General features: G+C 35.0%; 4 protein-coding genes across 5 annotated transcripts in view; 3 read left to right on the top strand and 1 right to left on the bottom strand.

Moving 5' to 3' along the window:
• Positions 1–1,401: 1,401 nt before the first annotated feature.
• Positions 1,402–7,615, bottom strand: LOC143471024 (organic cation transporter protein-like). 2 transcript variants are annotated; one of them, XM_076969348.1, is made up of 13 exons: positions 7,387–7,615; positions 6,872–6,982; positions 5,526–5,655; positions 5,327–5,430; positions 5,089–5,243; positions 4,838–5,007; positions 4,626–4,757; positions 4,267–4,361; positions 4,018–4,152; positions 3,725–3,822; positions 3,435–3,543; positions 3,135–3,359; positions 1,402–3,053 (listed from the first exon to the last, which is right to left on the bottom strand). In XM_076969348.1, the coding sequence occupies exons 1-13, from the start codon at positions 7,530–7,532 to the stop codon at positions 3,008–3,010; spliced, it is 1,656 nt and encodes a 551-aa protein (XP_076825463.1). In that variant the 5' UTR covers positions 7,533–7,615; the 3' UTR covers positions 1,402–3,007. The 2 variants fall into 2 exon arrangements, with proteins under 2 accessions (XP_076825463.1, XP_076825470.1); XM_076969355.1 differs by lacking the exon at positions 1,402–3,053 and having other exon boundaries at positions 3,203–3,339; positions 3,416–3,543.
• Positions 7,616–11,742: 4,127 nt separating this feature from the next.
• Positions 11,743–17,363, top strand: LOC143446136 (organic cation transporter protein-like). Its single transcript, XM_076945648.1, has 13 exons — positions 11,743–11,961; positions 12,926–13,036; positions 13,638–13,767; positions 13,863–13,966; positions 14,058–14,212; positions 14,419–14,588; positions 14,669–14,800; positions 15,283–15,377; positions 15,484–15,618; positions 15,841–15,938; positions 16,129–16,237; positions 16,561–16,785; positions 16,867–17,363. Exons 1-13 carry the CDS (start codon positions 11,816–11,818, stop codon positions 16,910–16,912), a joined length of 1,656 nt encoding a protein of 551 aa, XP_076801763.1. The 5' UTR covers positions 11,743–11,815; the 3' UTR covers positions 16,913–17,363.
• Positions 17,364–19,530: 2,167 nt separating this feature from the next.
• LOC143446114 (cyclin-C-like) lies at positions 19,531–21,146 on the top strand. Its single transcript, XM_076945611.1, has one exon. The coding sequence runs from the start codon at positions 19,882–19,884 to the stop codon at positions 20,719–20,721; it is 840 nt and encodes a 279-aa protein (XP_076801726.1). The 5' UTR covers positions 19,531–19,881; the 3' UTR covers positions 20,722–21,146.
• Positions 21,081–21,361, top strand: part of LOC143446122 (phosducin-like protein 3) — a 1,871-nt gene continuing 1,590 nt past the window's right edge. Inside the window, exon 1 of the mRNA XM_076945623.1 lies at positions 21,081–21,222. Within this exon, the coding sequence (XP_076801738.1) occupies positions 21,217–21,222 (6 nt within the window). The 5' untranslated portion in view covers positions 21,081–21,216. The remainder of the gene's footprint in view (positions 21,223–21,361) is intronic.

The following is a 21,361-nucleotide window of genomic DNA, read 5'->3' as shown; positions in this document are numbered from 1 at the left end:
CTCAATTATCGACTTTATTTAATCATTGAGTCATGGAAAAGGATATCAATTAGCATCAGAAGAAATTGTGTTTTTGCATTTAGCACGGGTTGAATTCAGTTCGCATTTCCAACTCAATTCGTGTTTCATTTATGGCTCTTCCTTGCGTTGTGAGTATCGTTTGTTTTACCTTTATACGAAATAATTTTGGACGTGAGTTTTACGCGGCCAAGTTGTTTAGGTTTGATGTTATTTCGAGCACTACCGTCGCGGTTTAGCCGTCGTATAGTCAATGTTATTATGGGCAGTACATATACGACATGACCTCAAAGCGCTAAAAGTAGCAAAAGATGTTTTGTGGTTTAATAATCTTCTCAGGCGATAAAACTTTAGAAATCTTTTTTAAGCAACCCTTTCTTGACCATCGATCGCGATTTGATTGCCTAAAGCAAATTTTTGTCTTGTGACTACTTTTTTTATGTAAATTTGTTGTCGATTTTGTTTCGTGTTTTCCAAAAGGTTTACAAAGGAGAATTTCCCAGAATAAGAAAAATATTGTAAACCATAGTATTTTCTATCCTTAATTGAACTTGCTCAAAGTGTGCAATGTTGATTAGTAGATGACGTAATATGTTTTCTGTTTGCGCCAGTCGGTGATACTGACTACTGCATTATCATGACGTTAGATAATTATCCGCATTTGTAATCAAAAATATCAATTTTTCCGGCTTATGCTGAATCATTACATGAAGAATTGATTTACTCGGCGTATTTGTTATACAGCTTATGCAAATAATCTTTAAAGTGTTGCTAAAATTGTGCAAAGTACAGATGTTCATCTACTCGTCTACGCGGAATATTTCGCAAACAGACCCCAACATGTGCACAAATTCTTTGGGTTTTTGCTTTGTTACCAAGAAATGGCAATTGTTATTAAAATTTATTGTACTTGTACCTCTTTTTCAATGTCGCGCATCTTTCTAACGGATTTTCCGTCAAGGGTTGAATTTTTTTGTTTAAAAATAATAACGTTCTAATTTGTTATTTTTATCTAGAGATTTTAACGTAAGTTTTTAAGTGCCTAAAAATTAGGTCAAATATTATCACGGGACTGAAACCGGCAAGAACTTAAACGAAATGACAAAGCGTGCAAGTTTCCCTTACTAACACATATACACGCTGATTGTTCATCGGGAAACTACGCTGTCAGGGGCAACATAGGATTTCCTATAGTCTTTGTAGCTCGGAAATATTTCATTGAACTAAAATAGGAAACGCTGATCATGTTATGAGTAAACACTTTTTTACAGAAAATGGCCATCTAATGACGGTTGTTTAATGAGCTATACGATAATCTCAAATATAAGTGGTAAAGTCAGTCGAGTGGCGACGTTCATTTAACATGTTAGCAGCAGGTAATTTTTAAAGCTTTTGTTGACCTTTATAGAACTTACCTTTACCAGAGACTCTCTCGTTCACGATGAAGCAGTAATAAAGACACTCTTTTAGTCGTTTAATTGTATTAATGCCCGCGGCGTATAAACATCGCACTTTAAGGGCAGAACCTAATATGCTATAATAAAGCTCGGTGTTTAACAAAAGTTGCAAAACTTAATGGAAAAATTGCTGTGGCAGACCGAATCGCATTGAAAGTGAAGTGTTACTCGCAGTCTTGCAGCTGAAGAACTTTGTGCACCGCGGCCGCATAAATTATTCCTCGAAAGTTAAAACTCCGATCAATCTTTGTTCCCAAATGCTGACATCAGTGGTTAAAAATGCATATTTTTGTCAACATCACGAAATATTACGTATGATGCGTGTCCTGTTGTAGCAGCAATTACGTAATGTCAATTTAGTTGCGATCAACGTTATGATTCACTAAGGCAACTTTATTTCTCGACAAAGTAGGGGAATTCCCGCCATCGAGACAATCAGACTGTAATTTGCTTTTAAAGTGAGGAGTGTGAAACTGCACGTAAACGCGACATATACTTATAGTTTATATCACAAAACACATAAGCTCCAAATCTGTAAAAACTTTTTAATTGCATTTACAACATTACGACCATAACCATACATAAGCCTATAGCCTACTCATGAGTAGATATGCACAAGTAAGGAGTACCGAATTACTGAACCACGGTACTTTTTCAGTACCGAAACCAGTACCGTTGGTACTTCTGAAAAAAAGTACCGAATTCCTGTACCGAATAACTTTTTTTCAAGAAATTTCAGTCGGTTTCCGTACTCTATACTTTTCACGTGATAATTTCAGATTTTTTAACAAGTATGATTTCAAAAAAACATGTTAATTAATCCTTAATGCTAATTTTAGCAACTGTTGATCTTTTTTAATCGAGAAATGTCAAGTAAAATTACAAGCGATTAACGTCACATATTTTTTGACCTGAAGTAACCTTTACCGGGGACATAATAGCGACAAACGTTGCATTTGCAGCAGCATTTTAACGAAAAGGAGCGGTACCGAGTATACTGACAAAGTACCGAACTACTTTTTTAAAACAGTACCGAATACCGGAACCGTCGGTACATTTTTTGCCAAGTACCAGTACCGTTACCGACGGTACTTTCAAAGTACCGACTACCCACTTCTGTAGATATGTTTGATACAATATAGGCTACTAAGCCATGCGATAAGAATTCATGTAGTAGGAAATGTGAGGCAAAAAGGACGCATACGTGACTGATTGCAAATACAATTAGGGAACCATGTTGTTAATCTGAATAAATGAATCCTCTTTAGGTATACACTTAAATTACAAAGATAAAGTGCATGTTATATCCTACCGTATGATATTAATTTCAAAAGGGCTGTAAAATTTATATAGTTTTTGAAATGAACGCCCTATCACTTTTGACCCCCTTGACATACAAATTATGAAGTTTTTAGACTAAGTAGGCTAAGTATGTAAAAAAGAGCTTGAGCATGTCTATGAGAATCTCTATTTGTTATCATTGCGGTACGTTCAATGTATGTAAACTCTTCTTTTTTGTCGATACCAAACCTTTAATCATCTGCTAGCTCGACAGTCAATTGGGCGTTTTTGTCTCTTCTGTAAATCCAACAAAAACAAAACCATGTTATTTAAATATGTTTTTCACATACTTTCAACAAACCGAATCAATTTCCATACTTCGCATGTTTCTTCTTGTAAAAGAATTCAGCTTCAGGAATAGTCTGAGGCATTGTCCGCTTCATTGTTTCAGGAAAAAATGTGGCCAGGATCCCTGCAGCAATGGACAGTACGCCAAATATAGTCGTGGGAAGCCATGAGATGTAATCTTGAAGGAGAATGATGTAAGGAGAAGCAATGCTGCCTACCCTGGCCGCCATGGAACCTACTCCAAGAGCGTTACCTCTGTTAATAAGCAGAACATAAATGTTCAAATTTAGAATGTAGTTTTTGCTGCTCACTTTTCGATTTGATTTTCACCTTATGACTGTTGGGTAAAGCTCAGCTGTGTAGTTGAAAATAACTCCAAATGTGCCACCAACACCTACTTTGCCGATGAAAGCAAATGCCACGCCAACCGCCTGCAGAGCTGTAAGAAGAGCATAGCATTGAATCCGTTCACAGTAAATAGCAATATAATTAACCACTACAAATGACTAACAAGTTAAAGAACGTGCTTCAAACCACAACTGATGTGTTGTTGTTTGTAAACGGCAAAACCGGCAAATGCTGGTCATGTTTCTGTGTTTTGATTGTTCATGTGAATTAACCTTGATTGTCGCCAGCAACTTCAGTAAACACGGTGCTGAATATACAAGCCAAACCTTGTAATTCCATAAATGCAATCAACAAATTTCTTCGGCCAAATCTTTAAACATAAAAGTTTTGTCCGTAAAAAATATATCTATAAATAAAAAAGCCCTCAATAGCGGACTTCTTTCTGCCCAAACCAAGACCAACGGAAATTCGCGTTCAAACCAAACAATGATGACAGAAAAAAATTACTGTGATGAGCATGCAGACTATGTGAATTATGTTTTCGTATCTAATAGATAGATCATACCTATCCATTGTCAACTGAACAATGAAATAAGCCATAATTTCCATTAGTCCATTAACAGCATTATTTACAAAGATATTTCCAGCCAAGGCTCCGGCATTTAAAGATAGGCCATAATAAACCATAGAAATCACAAGCCTTAAGAAAATTGATTTCAATGAAACATTAACTGAAGTTTGTTTTCTAAGATGGGTTAAAAATAAATCAGGCTATATTTAGAATGATCTAAACAAAAGAAGAATAACCACAAACCATTGAAACATGCAGTTAAAAGTGATCAGCCGCATTTTCTTTGTCTTAAAAAGATCTAAACTTGTATATGTTCTGTTCAACAGACGTTCATCAGTCTGAAAAAAATTCAGTTAATTTTGAGCTTTTCATCAGTGAATTGTAGCTTTTTAATGAATTAATTATTTGTAACAAAATACTTTGCAAGTTTGTAATTGTCTGCAAGTAGTATTCTACATCAGTACATATAAGTAAATCTATAGTTTACGCTAACAGTTTTTTGCACCTTTTTTGTTGTTTTTAGTGAAGAACAGAAAAACTAAAGAAACTAAATTCTTTTTCCAAAGTTAATAGACTAATTTTGCTTACAGCTTATAAGCTACCTTTGAAACTTGTGCTTCGTCCCAATCTTTTTCTGTGATAAGTCTGCGGTTGTGTTTTGCAAATTTTTCACTAATTTTTTTGCCTTTTGCGTCCCGTCCGTTTGAAAAATGCCATCTAGGCGAGTCTGGTATCTATCCGGTATTCATATATTCAGAGAACGTTAAGACAAACCAAGAAGTTACTGATGAATCAAAAAGTATCAAAAACTTACCAAGAAATAGATTAAGAAATATGGGGTCTGAGTAAGTGTAATGACAAGGTAAAAATATCTCCAATCTCGCAGAAGATAAGCCACCAGCGAATTCATGATATACCCAATGGCAAAGGAAGTGTGAACATGAACGCCGGATATAGTTCGCTTTTTTCCGGTGATTTCAACCACTTTACAAACAATGTTAACTCAGAAATTTAGCAATATTCACGTTGAGACAACGATCTTTGTAAAAATTACTTTAATCATACCATAAACAAACATGATGAGATATGACGCATGGGAGAAAGCAGCCACGAAGAATCTCAAAACAACAAAAAGCCAAAACCAAGGTGCGAAGGCTACAGAGATCCCGGATATCACACAACCAATGGAGGACACAAGCATCGTATTACGCCTCCCTATACTAAAGAAAAGTTGCTTCAATGAAGGTGGTAGAAGAAGAGTTAAAGGAAGACGTCAAATAACTTTCCTTGACGCTGCGCTTACTAGTCAGCCAAATTTCCAAAAATAATCGCCCCGGCCCACATTCCAGCAAAGAATAATGACGTAGCAATGGCGCCCAATAGCTTTCGATCACAAACGAGGCTCCACTAAAAGAATATGGTCAACTAAATAAGTTCCAGTCCTACCAAATGGAAAAATTAAAAAGTAGTTGTTGATGTGTAACTCTTGAATCTCTTTGTACCTGCATGTTTGTAGTGTAGGAGAAGACACTGGTTTCAAAGTGGTATCCGTTATCGCATTTAATGGGAGAGGCATCTTTATTAACACAGCTAAGATTCGGGGCTTGACAAGACGACAAATTGTATCCGTACCTAAATGTATAGATATTTATTACTATTCACAATTTATGACTACACAGGAAGATAGCCATTTCCTTTCCGGGTTCTTTAATTAATTAATCCCCAGATAATATTATTTCCAGATATACTTTCCAGATCGCGATGACAAACTATAATGGCGAAAAGCTGGTTTTTATAATCGTTGTTCTTTACCCCTTTGTTGCATTTATTACGTTCGTTATTTTTGGCCCCTTATAAAATTTATCAATTAATCCACAGACAATAAATTATATTTTTTTCTTCAGTATCAAAATACAGCATATTAATCAAGATACATCTTCTTTATATCAAGATATATTTATATATATGTCAGGGAATATTTTTACTCACCGGTTTTGTAGACACTACATTTTAATGTTGTATCACTCACCTTTTAAGGCATTAGCTTACGGTGTAAGCTATTTATTACTGTTTAAAGTTTGTTTTCATATCTACTGCTCCGTAAACTGTTATGAACCTTTTAACTTGGTGTGTGTTTCACTGTGGGTTTGCTTCACTATTATACGGTAATTTACCAAACAGTGTGTGTGTTAACAATTTGAATGTGTGTTAACTACTGTTTATATTAGCGCTATGCATTTCTTCATTTGTATACAGTATATACTTATCGGTTTTTATAATTGTTTTCACACTCCCACATTTCTTTTCCTTTTACATATGCTTGGTTGTTAGCTTATTTCTCGTGCCGCGTTGCTCTGCTAACCCTAGGAACTTATCTGGTAATTAATGCCCACGCACATGGCCAACATTGATTCTGTGTCCTTTTGGTGCTCTTTCTCTGCACGCTAGTTTTTTTGAGTGATTCATTTCACGTTTGGGTTTTTAGCGAAGGGCAGGAACTAATTGCTGGGAAGCAATGACCTTTTTTAGATTTGGTACTTTGTTGTTTTAGCAAGTTTTTATGCACGAGCTTCCGGTACGTTTTTGTTGTTTATTTACATAACACGTTAGCTGCTGCTTCAACAGTTTCAACATCGCCATTAAATAATTCTCATTAAACTTAAAGTCATCAATTAAACTCAAACCTTAACTATATAAAAACCAATCTCATGAAATGTTTCTTAACGAATAAAAATCTCGTAATCAACCCATTATTGCCAACTTGCGGACACTTCGCAAATAGAAACAGTTTTAAAAGGCACCCAATGAGATTTGAAATCAATGTGATAATTAAGACGATAAAACTGACCTTTTGCAGCCGTTGTATTCATCGTCAATGTACGGAGTCGTATAATTAAGAATTTCGGACTCAGTCAAGTTTGGATAAAGCGAACGATCATCCAGTGGAGGTACATGGCATCTACAGTATATAAAGCAGTTATCAAGTAGGCAGTATAAACAAGTAAACTTTTATGGTGTAGGGCCTATAGCTGGAAACCACTAAGTGTGAACGATACTGTGACGGAACAAGGTACATTGTATATAAATTACTTTAACAGGTATTAAATTAATTCAATTTTACCCATGCGGAGTGGGCAGCAAGGAAAAAGCCTATTCTGTCACTATTCAAAATTGGTGTTTTATACAACGTGTATACGTTGTACCATAGTTCTTTACCCCAAACTTGTTCAGTTTGTTGTAAAGAAACCATTTAGAATATGTACATTTATCAACCAAGACTAACCTGGCAAATAGGATATTTAACTTACTGTATACTTAAAGTGTAGGCTATATTGAATCTACAGGTTGTTCAGTAAATCTTACCTGTAAGGCACTGAAGCGGCAAAGAAAACAGACGCAATATTATGGAGACCTGCAGGTATCCCCAACAAATATAAGAAGAAAACCAAAAACATTTGGTAAGGTCCGCAGTGCCCAACTTTATCAAGAATTATATCAAATTCAATCATTTTTCGAGATCTCAGTATGTAATATCTCACAGTTATTACAAATTATTCTAACCACCAAAAGCTTTCATAAACAATTATTCAAGTTTACGTCTGAAAATGTGATACACAATCGTATTGCATGCGCTTTGTCCACATTAATATAACCATCTACACTCTACGGTATACATCTATTAGCCTTCTGTGGGTTTTTCCAACATCACTGCTCCAAACCGTTACTAGCAAATACCTATAGTAAATATTAGTTATGTGTACCATGGATGTTCCTAAATCTTCGCAAGAAAACATGCTGAAACCTTATGCAAAAAACAATTTTCACACAACTGGAAAAGTTTGGTTTCACAAACTGGTTTCTCAAAGTTGGTCAATAGAATTTAATGCAGTTTTAAGTATTTTAACTACAAAGCATAAAACCCTAATTAAAATTTCTAAACAGACGTTATGCTATATATTTGCTCTAAGGCGTTTCCCAGCAGCCCCAATAATAAATCCTTCATAATATTCAACCTATAGTCTTAAAGGCCGAACCTAACAAGACTAAATCTCCCGGCATAACTGCTCGCAATATCAAGCACACACTTAACGTCTATAAATAGATATATAATGACGTAGTATACACGTTAGCCCGTAAACCAGGGCTGCATTAACTTAGTTGGCATGTCAGCTGCTGTTGAAAGAAATAAAAGAACCCTACGCTAACTCTTCAACTAAGGTCACATGGGCTGAGTTTACATACAAATAACTGATTGATTCCGATTTAGTGCTGATTTCAGAAATAGCAAAGCGATCTCCTTATGTAATCTCATAAGCAACTGTTAAATAATTAATGATTTAAACTAGTACTACTCAACTTCGGTTGAGTAGTAGGCTACGCACTCAAATGCGCTTCGCACTCTTTTGCAGAGTCGTAGCCAAGTTGTTAAACTCGAGCCTCATGTCAAGTTATTTGCTTTGTACAAGACTTAAATAAAATCGAGTCATTTAGAAAAAATGACTAAAAATAGGTAAAATCTTTTGGAAGAAATGACATTTGGCAAATAGGACTTGAGTCAATTGTTTGAATTCAAATTTGAAACCAAACCATGGAGAAAGAAAATACGGTTTTTATTAACAAGAAACGTTTAGAGTTTTAACAATACTTGCTTGCTTCAACGTTCGGCACGCGTTCGGAAAGACAAATAAATTCATTTTTAGGTGCACTTTAATGTACTCAAACGAAACAATAAGAGATTCGTGTTACCTGAATGCTGAAATATAATCGAATATAGTTCGAGAAAAATCACGTCTTTACGTAATTTCTTTGAAAAAGACTTCATCTCAAGTCTTTGAAAAAAGGCGAATCAAATCGTATCAATACGACTTTAAGGCCGTCTTTTGTTTTAGGTTGTTCTCGAGGATGTGGTATCTCCGTATCCGCATCTGTAGCCTTGAAAACGTCTTGGAAGACGGTTTATAAACATGGGTTGCTGTCGGAAGGGACTGAGAAAGTTTTTTGACTCAGAAAATTTGTGAAAGGCTATAACCAACTTCACACCAGTGGTTTGTCATTGGGATCACTATATATCAGGTAATGATATTATTTGAAGATTAATTGATTAAAACATCCGGAAAGAAAAACTGACATCTTCCTGTGGTTAAAAGTTTTATCACTACGGGTAGAGATAACTAATAAATCATTTCATTTTAGGTACGGAAACAATTTATCATCTTTTCAAGCCGCGAGTCTTTGCTGTGTTGATAACAATGTTTTTCCATTGAATGCGATAACCACGAATAAATGTAGAAAATTGTGAAGATGATAGTCACTCAAAAATTGAGTTAACAAGCAAAATAAAAAAGTTAAACCAACGTTGTCCAAGTGCAGGCCTTGGGATCATTTTTGGTCTATTATGACGGCTATAAGTCCTGATTCTCGTGACACAATGACCTTCATTGCTGCTTTTGCAGGTAAGGAACGAGAATGCATCTTGCCCATCATAAACATACTAACAATAAGAAAATGGGAATATGTGGTATGATTGTAGAATCTTATTTTATGTAGGCTATACTAATAATTGTCATGCAAGCCCTGTATGGTGGCAAAACAAGAAAGGACGTAAAAAGTAAAATTTTTACATACGGTAACTAACCAACTATATATTCTCATGTCAGACAACGCGATTGTTTTTCACAATCAATAGCAGCAAAAAATTTTTTAAGAAAAATTGATGCAAAATTCGCAATGTAATTGTAGAATTGTCACCTAAAAATCGACTTGAAGTTGGTTACCGGTTCCATAGCTTTTTTCACTTACTTTTTTGCAGCTTAAGTGCTGGGTTAAACCACTTGTTATCGGTTGCAAACGTCATTAAAAATTAAGTCACATAGGAATTATGTAAAACTAAATTATTCTTTTTAACTGAAATAAATGTATATAAATACTTAAATATTCAAATAAATTCAATCAAATTTAAATATCTTTCTATACATTTTTACAAGTTCACATAAATTTAAATAATTACAAACAAAATTCAATTAAGATCATCACCTTTTTGTTAAGTTTTTACTAAATTTACATAGCCTAACATAGGCCGATACAGAATGAAAAATATTTTTCAAAATTTCATTCAAACTTTAAATAATAATAAAACGAGATTAATATAAAAACGATATAAATAAAGCTTATGTAATTGCATACAAATTAAATTAAAATTCCAAAAACATAACATGAATTGCATAATTTTTCAATTTATACAAATATTAGAATTTCGTATAGTTTCAGAAAAACTATGAACTAAAGTTTAAAGCAATATGCATTGCGTGGTGAGATGAATCATTGATGAAGCATTTATTATACCAAAACCAAACGGTGATTCACGACTAGTGATATGTTGGTGCAGTAAGCCCAAAAATGCAACAGTTTTGTCAACGTCGGCAGTGATTTTCCATTTTTTGTTTTATATTCGAATCCACTTTAAAACTATAGGCGTCAATATAATATTGGTTTTAAAATGTTCTTTCTTCACCTATGCGGAAACCCAAGTCATATCGTCAGTCAATCTTTTATATAAAGTTATGATACTAGAATGGCTAGAACCACATCCGGCCCGCTTTACAATAAAACTTGGCCCGCAATGCCAAAATATTGAACTATTTCCGCCCCGCGAGATCATTGTACAGCATAACTTACTTCTTTTAAGCAAGAAACAAGATTATTACAAATCGCACAACACAGCAGCACAGCAGTTGCCCCATCATACGATAGAATAAATCGATTTATTCTAACGCTTGTAATCTGGACAGCTTTTTTCTTTATAGTTTGTTAATTCTTTAATGCTTTTGCAAGGAGATGAATGAAACATAATGATGTAAGAGAAGAATAATATAATAATTAATCAAAATTAGCCCAGTCAAAAATCGTCAAAAACATCAAAAGTTTGGTGTTCTTTCGCTGCCTGTTTCAATACATGTACTCGTGTCACGAAACGTTCGATCAAGTTTTATCCTTACGGCCCGAGGCGTTAAATAAATTTTGAGTTTTGGCCCTTGGTGCGATTGAGTTTAACACCCCCTGCTCTAAACTAAAGGTACAGAGAGCAGTTATCTCCCGTAAAGGGGATTTGTCTTGCTTGTACAGCTTTTCTCAATATTGCGCAGTGACAGATTGTAGAGTGAACGTAGTTAGTTATACCAATTTTTGTTGTCGGTCTTTGGCAAGTGAGTGAAGTGGCGATGTCTCCAGTAGACCATAACGAAAGTAGCGTAGTAGCCACCATAACAAAATTTCGATAATATCTGCTGTTTGTAAGTCCATTTCTAAGAGCTTGTAAGTTTTGAATGACGGGTAAGCATAAGCTGCACTTTTGGAGGCAAAATATTTTGCGTTGGATCTAAATGCTTTCTGATATATTAAGTCGTACTTTTTAATTCCGGCTGTGCAATAGCAGCTCGTCTGAGATGTCGTTGTCTTTTTGAAGTTGCTCTTTCGTAAGGTTGTGCGGAAAACGCTTCCTTCTTGTTTGCTTGCGAAAGTATGTTCTACACAAACAGGAATTACACGTTGTTAATATTTGCTTTTGAACTAATGCTCGTAAAGGTAGGTACGCGGTTGTGGAAAAACAAATGTAGATTATAGGTTAAGACGGCTTAATGTAAAGTAGGCGTACGACAATGCTGTTGTATTGTATCGCTCTTTGTGACATAGACTTGCATATTTTTTAAAATTTCTACTGTAATATTGTTTTAAAAGGTTTAGGATAATTTTTTATGATTGAGAGATAGTACATAGATAGTATAAACTTCTAAAAATGATTGAATTTGATATAATTCTCGATAAAGTCGGGCACTGCGGACCTTACCAAATATTTTTGGTTTTGTCAGTTTATTTGTTGGGGATACCTGCAGGTCACCATAATATTGCGTCTGTTTTCTTTGCTGCTTCAGTGCCTTACAGGTAAGATTTGCTGTACAACCAGTGGGTTCAGTTTATACTTTAAATACACAGTAAGTTAAATGTCTTATTTGGCAGGTAAGTATTGTGTAAAAGAGTTTCACAAAGATGGACCCAGTTTAAAATTACTTTTGTTTCTGTAATTTACAAACCGCCCGTGAACGAAACATTTTGATCCACCAAGGAAAAGGACAAGGCATAGTGCTTTAAGAAACTCATAACTAATCAGCAAATTAATGTGATGTCACACTTGCGCTTAATTTTAAGCTAGCACGTGTGCTTTGATGTTCGTTTTCTGTTCTTTCATTGTGGACAATTCGCAAGATGGCAAGTACGCAAGAAAACTTTCTCTGTGTGCTGCAGTTGAGCAACACTGAAGGTGTAATTTTATGCAGCATGCTGCGTATCGAAGGCGTTTTGGTATTGCTGCTGCTCCGTGCGCCATTCGTCAGTAGTACTGACTATTTGAAGAAACAGGTTGTTTGTGTAAGAGGGGGGCTGTAAGAAAGCGGCCAGGCACTTTAGAGGAACAGATTATGAAAGTTAGATTGAACTTTGCGCGTAGTCCTAATTTGTTTGCGCTTATTAAATTTGATGAGCCCATCACACTGTCTGTAGGACTGCATTGAAAAATGGGTTCATATTTTTGAAACACTTTGCTGATAATAAAAAATAAAAATAAAAACGAAAACCTTGTCAATTTGAGAGCGTTATTTTTGGCTCGTTTGTATTGTAGTTTATTGTTGTACAACGTAGGCTATAAGGTGCTGTGTAAATCAACAATTTTAAAAGTGGCAAATTTATCAAGAATTTCTTCAGTTTTTACAGTTTTTCTGTACAAAACACCCTGGTTAAAAGAAGGAGTTAGTTTGATCAGAATTAAAGAGATTAATTCCGTGTACGTCGCGGTGCCACATCATGTAAACCAACATATAACTCATAGGCTCCGTCTATTTGCTTTATATAGATGCCACGTACCGCCACTTGATGATCGTTCGCTTTATCCAAACTTGACCGAGTCCGAAATTTTCAATTATACGACCCCGTACATTGACGATGAATACAACGGATGCAAAAGGTCAGATTTTTATTTTTTATTCTGAGGTCACTTCCGTCATGACACTTTCCGTTAGTTGTCGTTGACAGATTTAATAGAAACAAATGTTCCATTCTATTAATGATATTTGAGTTGGGCGCTTCTTGAGACTCTTGCTAAATTTGAGAAATGATTACGAGCTTTTTATAAGACATTTCATGAGCAATTGATTAATTACTCATGTTGGTTAAGATTCTAAAAATAAAGTTTTGATTGAACAACTCTAAGAAAGTTACCTTTTCGAAATTCAAGATTTTCAAGGTGGTAAATTTAAGCTTTTATATATCTTGACTTGAAAATTACCTTACAAGCCAAACAATGTAGGCCTATAGTTTGTCAACCCGTCTAAAGTTTGTTACTACTTACGTATTACTTCTCTTCTAAAAGTATAACTTCTTTATTTATTCGCAAAAGAAAGTGATTTTTGGTTAGGAAGAAATTTTATGATAAAAAGTAGATAATATAGCGCCATGTATGAAATGATATTATCTGGGGATTAATTAATTAAAGAACCCGGAAAGGAAATGGCTATCTTCCTGTGTAGTCATAAATTGTGAATAATAATAAATATCTATACATTTAGGTACGGATACAATTTGTCGTCTTGTCAAGCCCCGAATCTTAACTGTGTTGATAAAGATGCCTCTCCCATTAAATGCGATAACGGATACCACTTTGAAACCAGTGTCTTCTCTTACACTACAAACATGCAGGTACAAAGAGATTCGAGAGTTACACCTCAACAACTACTTTTTAATTTTTCCATTTGGTAGGACTGGAACTTATTTACTTGACCATATTCTTTTAGTGGAGCCTCGTTTGTGATCAAAAGGTATTGAGCACAATTGCGTCTTCAATATACTTTGCTGGAATGTGGGCCGGAGCGATTATTTTTGGAAATTTAGCTGACTAGTAAGCTCAACATCAATAAATTAATAATAAATTTTTCACATCTTCGTCTAAATATTCCTTGACTCGCTTCAAAAAAGTAATTTTTCTTTAGTATAGGGAGACGTAATACGATGCTTGTGTCCTCCATTGGTTGTGTGATATCCGGGATCTCTGTAGCCTTCGCGCCTTGGTTTTGGCTTTTTGTTGTTTTGAGATTCTTCGTGGCTGCTTTCTCGCATGGCGCTTTTCTTATCATGTTTGTTTATGGTACGATTAAAATAAGCTAACAGACTATTTTCAGCTTAGTTTTGCAAAGATTTTTGCCTCAACATTCTTGTTCTATGAGTTTTAGAATAGGTTATATGTTGCAAGTTTTAGCGCACGTACGGAGAATTTGTTACTCTATTTCTATATCTTTTAAGAATATCAATCAAGGAATCATCATTAAACATGAGTTAACATTGTTTTTAAAGTGGTTGAAATCACCGGAAAAAAGCGAACTATATCCGGCGTTCACGTTCACACTGCGTTCTCGGTTGGATATATGCTGAACTCGCTGGTGGCTTACCTTCTGCGAGATTGGAGATATTTTTACCTTGTCATTACACTTACTCAGACCCCATATTTTTTAATCTATTTCTTGGTAAGTTTTTGATACTATTTGATTCATCAGTAACTTCTTGGCTTATCTTAACGTTTTCTGAATATGTGAATACCGGATAGATACCAGACTCGCCTAGATGGCATTTTTCAAACGGACGGGACACAAAAGGCAAAAAAATTAGTGAAAAATTTGCAAAACACAACCGCAGACTTATCACAGAAAAAGATTGGGACGAAGCACAAGTTTCAGTGGTAAAAGTTATTATTATTATTATTATTATTATTATTATTATTATTATTATTATTATTATTATTATTATTATTATTATTATTATTATTATTATTATTATTATTATTATTATTATTATTATTATTATTATTATTATTATTATTATTATTATTATTATTATTATTATTATTATTATTATTATTATTATTATTATTATTATTATTATTATTATTATTAATAATATTATTATGTTATAGCAAAAGGTTAATTATTTCTAAAAGTAAATTAAGTTCTTCATTTTTTGTGTAGCTACCTAGATAAACTAAGCTTCAACCGAAAGTGCGAACTTCGTTACGTGGGCTTATACTTAAGGTTATACATACATATATGTATAGCATATAGCCTAGTAGATATTCCGTACCTATACTTTTATTTTCAAACTATTGTTCTACTCTAATATAATCAGTCATTAATGAAAAGTTTTGTGTGGTTGTATTTCTTTCAGACTGATGCTCATCTATTAAAGAAAACATACACAAGTTTGGATCTTTTTAAAACAAAGAAAATGCGACTGATCACTTTTAACTGCATGTTTCAATGGTTTGTAATTTTCTTTAAACAATTCTAAATAGACTATAATCTTACTTTATTTAATTCATTATTAGAATAAAAAAATTCTTTTTTTAATAAGTTTAATTTTCTTAAGGCTTGTGATTTCTATGGTTTATTATGGTCTATCGTTAAATGCTGGAGGCTTGGCTGGAAATATCTTTGTAAATAATGCTATTAACGGAATGATGGAAATTATGGCTTTTCTATTTATACAATTTACAATGGACAGGTAGATTTGATCAAAGACACAATTGTTTTCTATGCATGTAAGCTTGCAGTTGTAAGGAATATGCGATTAATTTTTAGTCAGGTTGTATGTTTTGACTTGAATTTCAATTTTGTCAGGTATTTTGGCATAAAAATGTTAACACCGTTAACTTAACGGAGCTTTTTTTTCAGGTTTTTCTATTTACGGATTAAACTGGTATTATGACCGTTTTATTATTTAAAGATTTGGTCGAAGAACATTGTTGATCGCATTTATGGTACTGCAAGGTTTGGCTTGTATACTCAGCACCGTGTTTACTGAAATTGCTGGTGACAATGAAGGTAAAACCACAGGAAAATTTAAAACAAGTAATACGTCATGAAATGCATTTGCTTTTCTGCATTATAAGAATTCAGCTAACGACAAATATGACTTCAGAAGCACGCCCTTTAAGATTTTGACCTTTATAGCGATCAGTTTTTAATTTCGTTTTTGCTTGGGCGGTCGGGTTTACCCATTAATTTTTTACAGCTTTGCTGGCGGCCGGCGTGGCATTTGCTTTCATTGGCAAAGCAGGGGTTGGTGGCACATTCGGAGTTATTTTCAACTACACAGCTGAGCTTTACCCAACCGTGATAAGGTGCGAAATAACTAACGAGTTATGACTCTTGATGTGTCGTTTGTGAAAACTGGTTTAGCAAAAATGTGTGTGACTTACTGACAAACTTAAACTGAATTCATGACTTGACGATTAGTTAAGTGTTATAAGCAAGTTTAAAACGAGCGATTTAATTTAATCATGCAGTTTAGCTAAATCTGCAGATTTCATTAAGCCTTAAACCAAGTTTATACAGAAGTCGCACGCATTGTTACTAAATCGTTTTTAACAAACGATGCCAAACAAAAAGTGAAGAATAAAAACTATATTCTAAATTTGAACATTTATGTTCTGCTTATTAACAGAGGTAACGCTCTTGGAGTAGGTTCCATGGCGGCCAGGGTAGGCAGCATTGCTTCTCCTTACATCATTCTCCTTCAAGATTACATCTCATGGCTTCCCACGACTATATTTGGCGTACTGTCCATTGCTGCAGGGATCCTGGCCACATTTTTTCCTGAAACAATGAAGCGGACAATGCCTCAGACTATTCCTGAAGCTGAACTCTTTTACAAGAAGAAATATGCAAAGTATGGAGATTGATTCGGTTTGTTGACAGTATGTGAAAAACATGTTTAAATAACACGGTTTTGTTTTTGTTGGATTTACAGAACAGACAAAAACGCCCAATTGACTGTCAAGCTAACGGCTGAATAAATGCTGGTACACAGACAAAAAGAATGAGCATGTCTACTGGACGGACTGCAATGATAACAAACAGAGATTCTCATAGACATTCTAAACTCTATTTTATATACTTAGCTTACAACTTTTACAATTTTTTGGGAAAAGTGGGGCAAAAAAGAGCGTGTTCATTTCATTACTTAATTATTAACTTAGCGACTATTTCTGAATATATTATAAATTAGGCTATGTTACTTTGAATTTACAGGTAGTTTAATTTGTAGATCGTTTTGTCTTCGAATGGGAAGAATTTCGAAGAACTTCTCATGAAAATTTTATTTCTTAAAAATGTTTGATTAATATGGCTTTTAGGACTATAGCATTATTGCTTTCTAAAAGTTAGAGAGAATAACATTGATTGTCGAATGTTCATTTAAATGTAATTTTTTACCAATGAAATTTAATAAACTATATATGCAGCCACTGTTATAAGGGATTTTTATACCTTACTTGGACGGAGCCAAATGGAATAGGCTATTTTGCACAATGTAGGCTATAGGCCTATGCCTACACAATATATCAATACTTAGTATTAGAACATTTCGATGTGCATCACACTCACAAGCCGTAGAGTTTGCCATACCCTATCTATAGCTTTACAGATTTGAGCAAACACGCGAAGTCCCATTCAAACCGACTTTTGCTACCCGGTATTGCCTGGGGAGGCAACGGTTTAATCACCTGCAAACTAGCATCGGGCGTTTTCGCTAACTCCGTACAGATATAGGTTATTGCAAATTCTACGGATCGTGAGTGTGGTGTGGAGGAGCAAGCCGCAGACCATGTTACATCCGAATGTTTTCGGTGGTGACAGCAGTACCCAGTGGTTGTTAGACTCCGTGCCTCGGTATTTTGTTTGGGTGACCGAATAACATCTGGTTCACACAGAAAAGGAGATTAAGGACGTGACCGAGGTTTGGCCTCTGTAACCAAGATATTATCTGCAAACGTTTGCGCATTTTATTCAAAACCCTTTTCGGAATTGTTTCGATACCCAGCAATGTATTGAAAACTGTAGTTTGGCGTGACAAGAAAAGCAGTCTACACGTTCTAGTCAAATCGCAACCCGATTTACGATTGTTTTTAACTTTATAGGACTTTAATTTAGCGTTACTGGAAAACATGGATGACAACCAACTGCATCACTTTCGAACTACAATTTAAGTATGGTAATTCCTTTCGTTGTAGCCTACATTCATCTCGTTGTAGCTTACATTCAGCTCGTTATCACTGCGTGTAGTTCCATGAATGGAATGATTGATGCAAACTGTTAGGGTTGGCGAACATCGCTTCAGTTGCAACTATAAACTGCGACAAGCAAGGACCGCTACAGCAGTCATGAAGGTTCGGTTTTAGGCCTCAAGTTGAAATAAACATGCGGTCTAATGCTGATACTTGGGAACAGTTGTCTTGCCTTTGTCTCACTCACTTCCTAGCGCTGTTCATCGCATCAAGCATGCTAGCGGTCCTTCAAGTTCGCACTTGAATGGTTTTCGCCGGCACTGTTACCTTTCGTGTAATGGGAACCGTACTCATTTGCAGTCCTATATGTTGCAGCCAATTAATTTTGCAGAGAATCCTTAGATATTCTTTTGTCTTCCAACTAAGCTGTTGTTCTATGCACGCTACATCGTATGCTAATAACTTAATTTGATCACCGTCGGCCAATTGGCCATGTTTTAATTAATGTTATTATGAATCAGGACGAGGTGTGGCAATTGTGTGCTAGCAGGTAACAACAACAACATCGTTAACAGCTGGAAAGCCGTGGAAATTGCCAGAACTGTTTGTCTGAAGCGAATTGATACCTTTACAATAAGTTACGGGACAGCTGCGCAGTGCATTGTTATTTGAACTGCCTAAGCCACTGGCGCGTGGTTTTTATGAACGCTATATGTTCCACAGCGCGTAAGTTATTGTGAGTCAGTGCGCGTGAGTTTATGAGTAACAGTTGCTTGAGTGTTTTCCTTCTTCCACTGACGCAAAAGCTTACTTTCTTTCTTTTTGTGCAGTTGGCTAGCACCCACGCATGTGCTTGCAGTAGAAGCCTTTTGGTAGAACGTAGAAAAATGTCATGCTTATAACGAAGCTCATCATTCTCGCCCTTGCTGTACAAATTGTTACCAAGTTATCCAAGAATCACATATTTTCAACACGACAAAGGGACCTGCCCATCTTAATGAAAATGAACCGTGACATCACTCGACAGAGGCTGGAATTCTCATGCGCCAGTTGCTGTTACGCTCACACGCCAGTGGCGTAAAAATGTTACTCAGATACAACAACGCCGTCTCGCATAAATTGTTTGCTGTTTCGTTAATCATAACCAAATATGGGAGTAGCCCAAAATATTCGTTTATGAAAGACCTTTACGATTTGTTAAGATATCTAAACCCTTGGCCTATACTTTTCGTTTATGATATTTCCTAAAGCTTATTTTGTGATTTATGTCTAAATTTGGCATTTCTCTATTGCACTTAACATCGACTTTTTGGCCTATAATATGGGTAATACTAATGACTAATGAGGTAATGTAATGACAGGCTAGGCCGCTAGGGCGATAAGCCTATATTTGTCTTGGCCTACTTCTGCTTAAACAAACCGTGTAAAGGCGCAAGCATGTTTTACTATTAGGTTAGGAGAATAGATATGTGCAAAAAGTCGATTTAAGCTAATTAGGGTTTTATTGTAAACCGAAGTCTAGATTAGAAGAAAGATTTCTATTAGGTTTACGTTACTATGTTAGGCCTATAACATTAAAAGTTAGATTAACAATAAACTATGAGAAATGTTTTGATAAAATAGTGACAGCTTTTTGTTTATTGTGTTATGTCTAACAATCTAGATATCATTGTAAAAATAACTGCCAGCCGATTGTTTTAGATTCATAAAATTTATTGTTGCTTTTTATTTATGCGATATTATAGTGGTATTGTAGAAGGATGTCTGGTAATTTCTGGCAGAGCTCCCATTGCAAACAGTGGTTACTTACTCAGGATTTTTTAACTCGTGAACGCAATGAAGATCTGCAGCTTCTGGGAGAGACAGATTACCAAAAGATAATGATGTTTTTTGCCAATGTTATTCAGGCCATTGGTGAACAATTGAAAGCACGACAGCAAGTGATCGCTACCGCCACTATTTATTTTAAGCGCTTTTATTCGAAACATCCACTTCGAAGTTGTGATCCTTTGCTTCTTGCACCAACTTGTATTCTTCTCGCTTCCAAAGTGGAAGAGTTTGGCGTCCTTTCGAACAATCGCATCTCCAATGCCACAACAAGCGTAATTAAAAGCAAGTTTTCATATGCATTTCCTAATGATTTTATTTACCGCCATAATCACATATGGGAATGCGAGTTTTACTTGCTTGAGCTGATGGACTGTTGTTTAGTTGTATATCACCCATACCGTCCGCTTGTGCAATATGTTGCTGACCTTAACCTTGCTGATTCTCTCCTACCAATTGCGTGGCGTATTGTAAATGACACATATCGCACAGATGTTAATTTACTGTATCCACCTTTCCAAATTGCACTGGCATGCCTGCACATGGCATGTGTCATGCAAAATCTAGAACACAAAGCAAAGGATTGGTTTGCTGACCTTAATGTTGACATAGATAAAATAATTGAAATCACTCGTGTTATTTTGAAGCTGTATGAGCTGTGGAAAGACTTTAACGAGAAAATTGAAGTGCCAGAATTGCTGAAAAAGATGCCAAAAGCAATAATAAAAAGCGAATCATCTGGTAGAACCAGTGCCCCCATTTCGGGTAGTTAACAAAGGTTTATGTACAAGTTGCTTTGCTTAATAGAAAACTATCTTAGTTTTGATTTTTGTTTAGTTGCCATCATGACATATTTAGTATGTCATACCTGGTATTTATGTACTGCTGATGGTTTGGGATATATTTTTTGGACATCATAACTTTATCAACACAATTTTGCAGATGTAATTGTATTTGTTGCTAAACATATTTTATGTCAACTTTGTTTTGTGTTGTACTTTAGATTATAACATTTTTCATAATGATGACTTCAGTAAATTGCAAATTCGTATCTACATTGCGAGTTGCTTGCTTTATATTACATACCTTGACATTCACATGCGCAGCAACGAACTAGTTTTATTGACATTGCCTTATTGCCTGTTAGTTTTCGATTTGAAAATGATGTTTATGCACAGTCTAAAAGCAATTTGTTTAGGTGTCTTACAATATAGGGTGATATTTGTTGTATATAAAACTGTTAGAACAACAACTGTAAAAAGATCATCATGCAGGTGAAGTGTATAGACTCAATTTATAATTTTAGATTATTATCCAAGGAGGCACCACAGCATATCTGTTGATATCAAACTTAATTTCCAACTTTGCTGAAAACTTCTAAAACTAAAAGACCAAAAGTGTTATTCGTAATTT

This window comes from Clavelina lepadiformis, chromosome 1, assembly GCF_947623445.1.
Source record: "Clavelina lepadiformis chromosome 1, kaClaLepa1.1, whole genome shotgun sequence".
NCBI classification, from domain to species: domain Eukaryota; kingdom Metazoa; phylum Chordata; class Ascidiacea; order Aplousobranchia; family Clavelinidae; genus Clavelina; species Clavelina lepadiformis.
The sequence above is the reverse complement of the archived record's forward strand: the minus strand, read 5'-3'. Positions and strand labels throughout refer to the sequence as shown.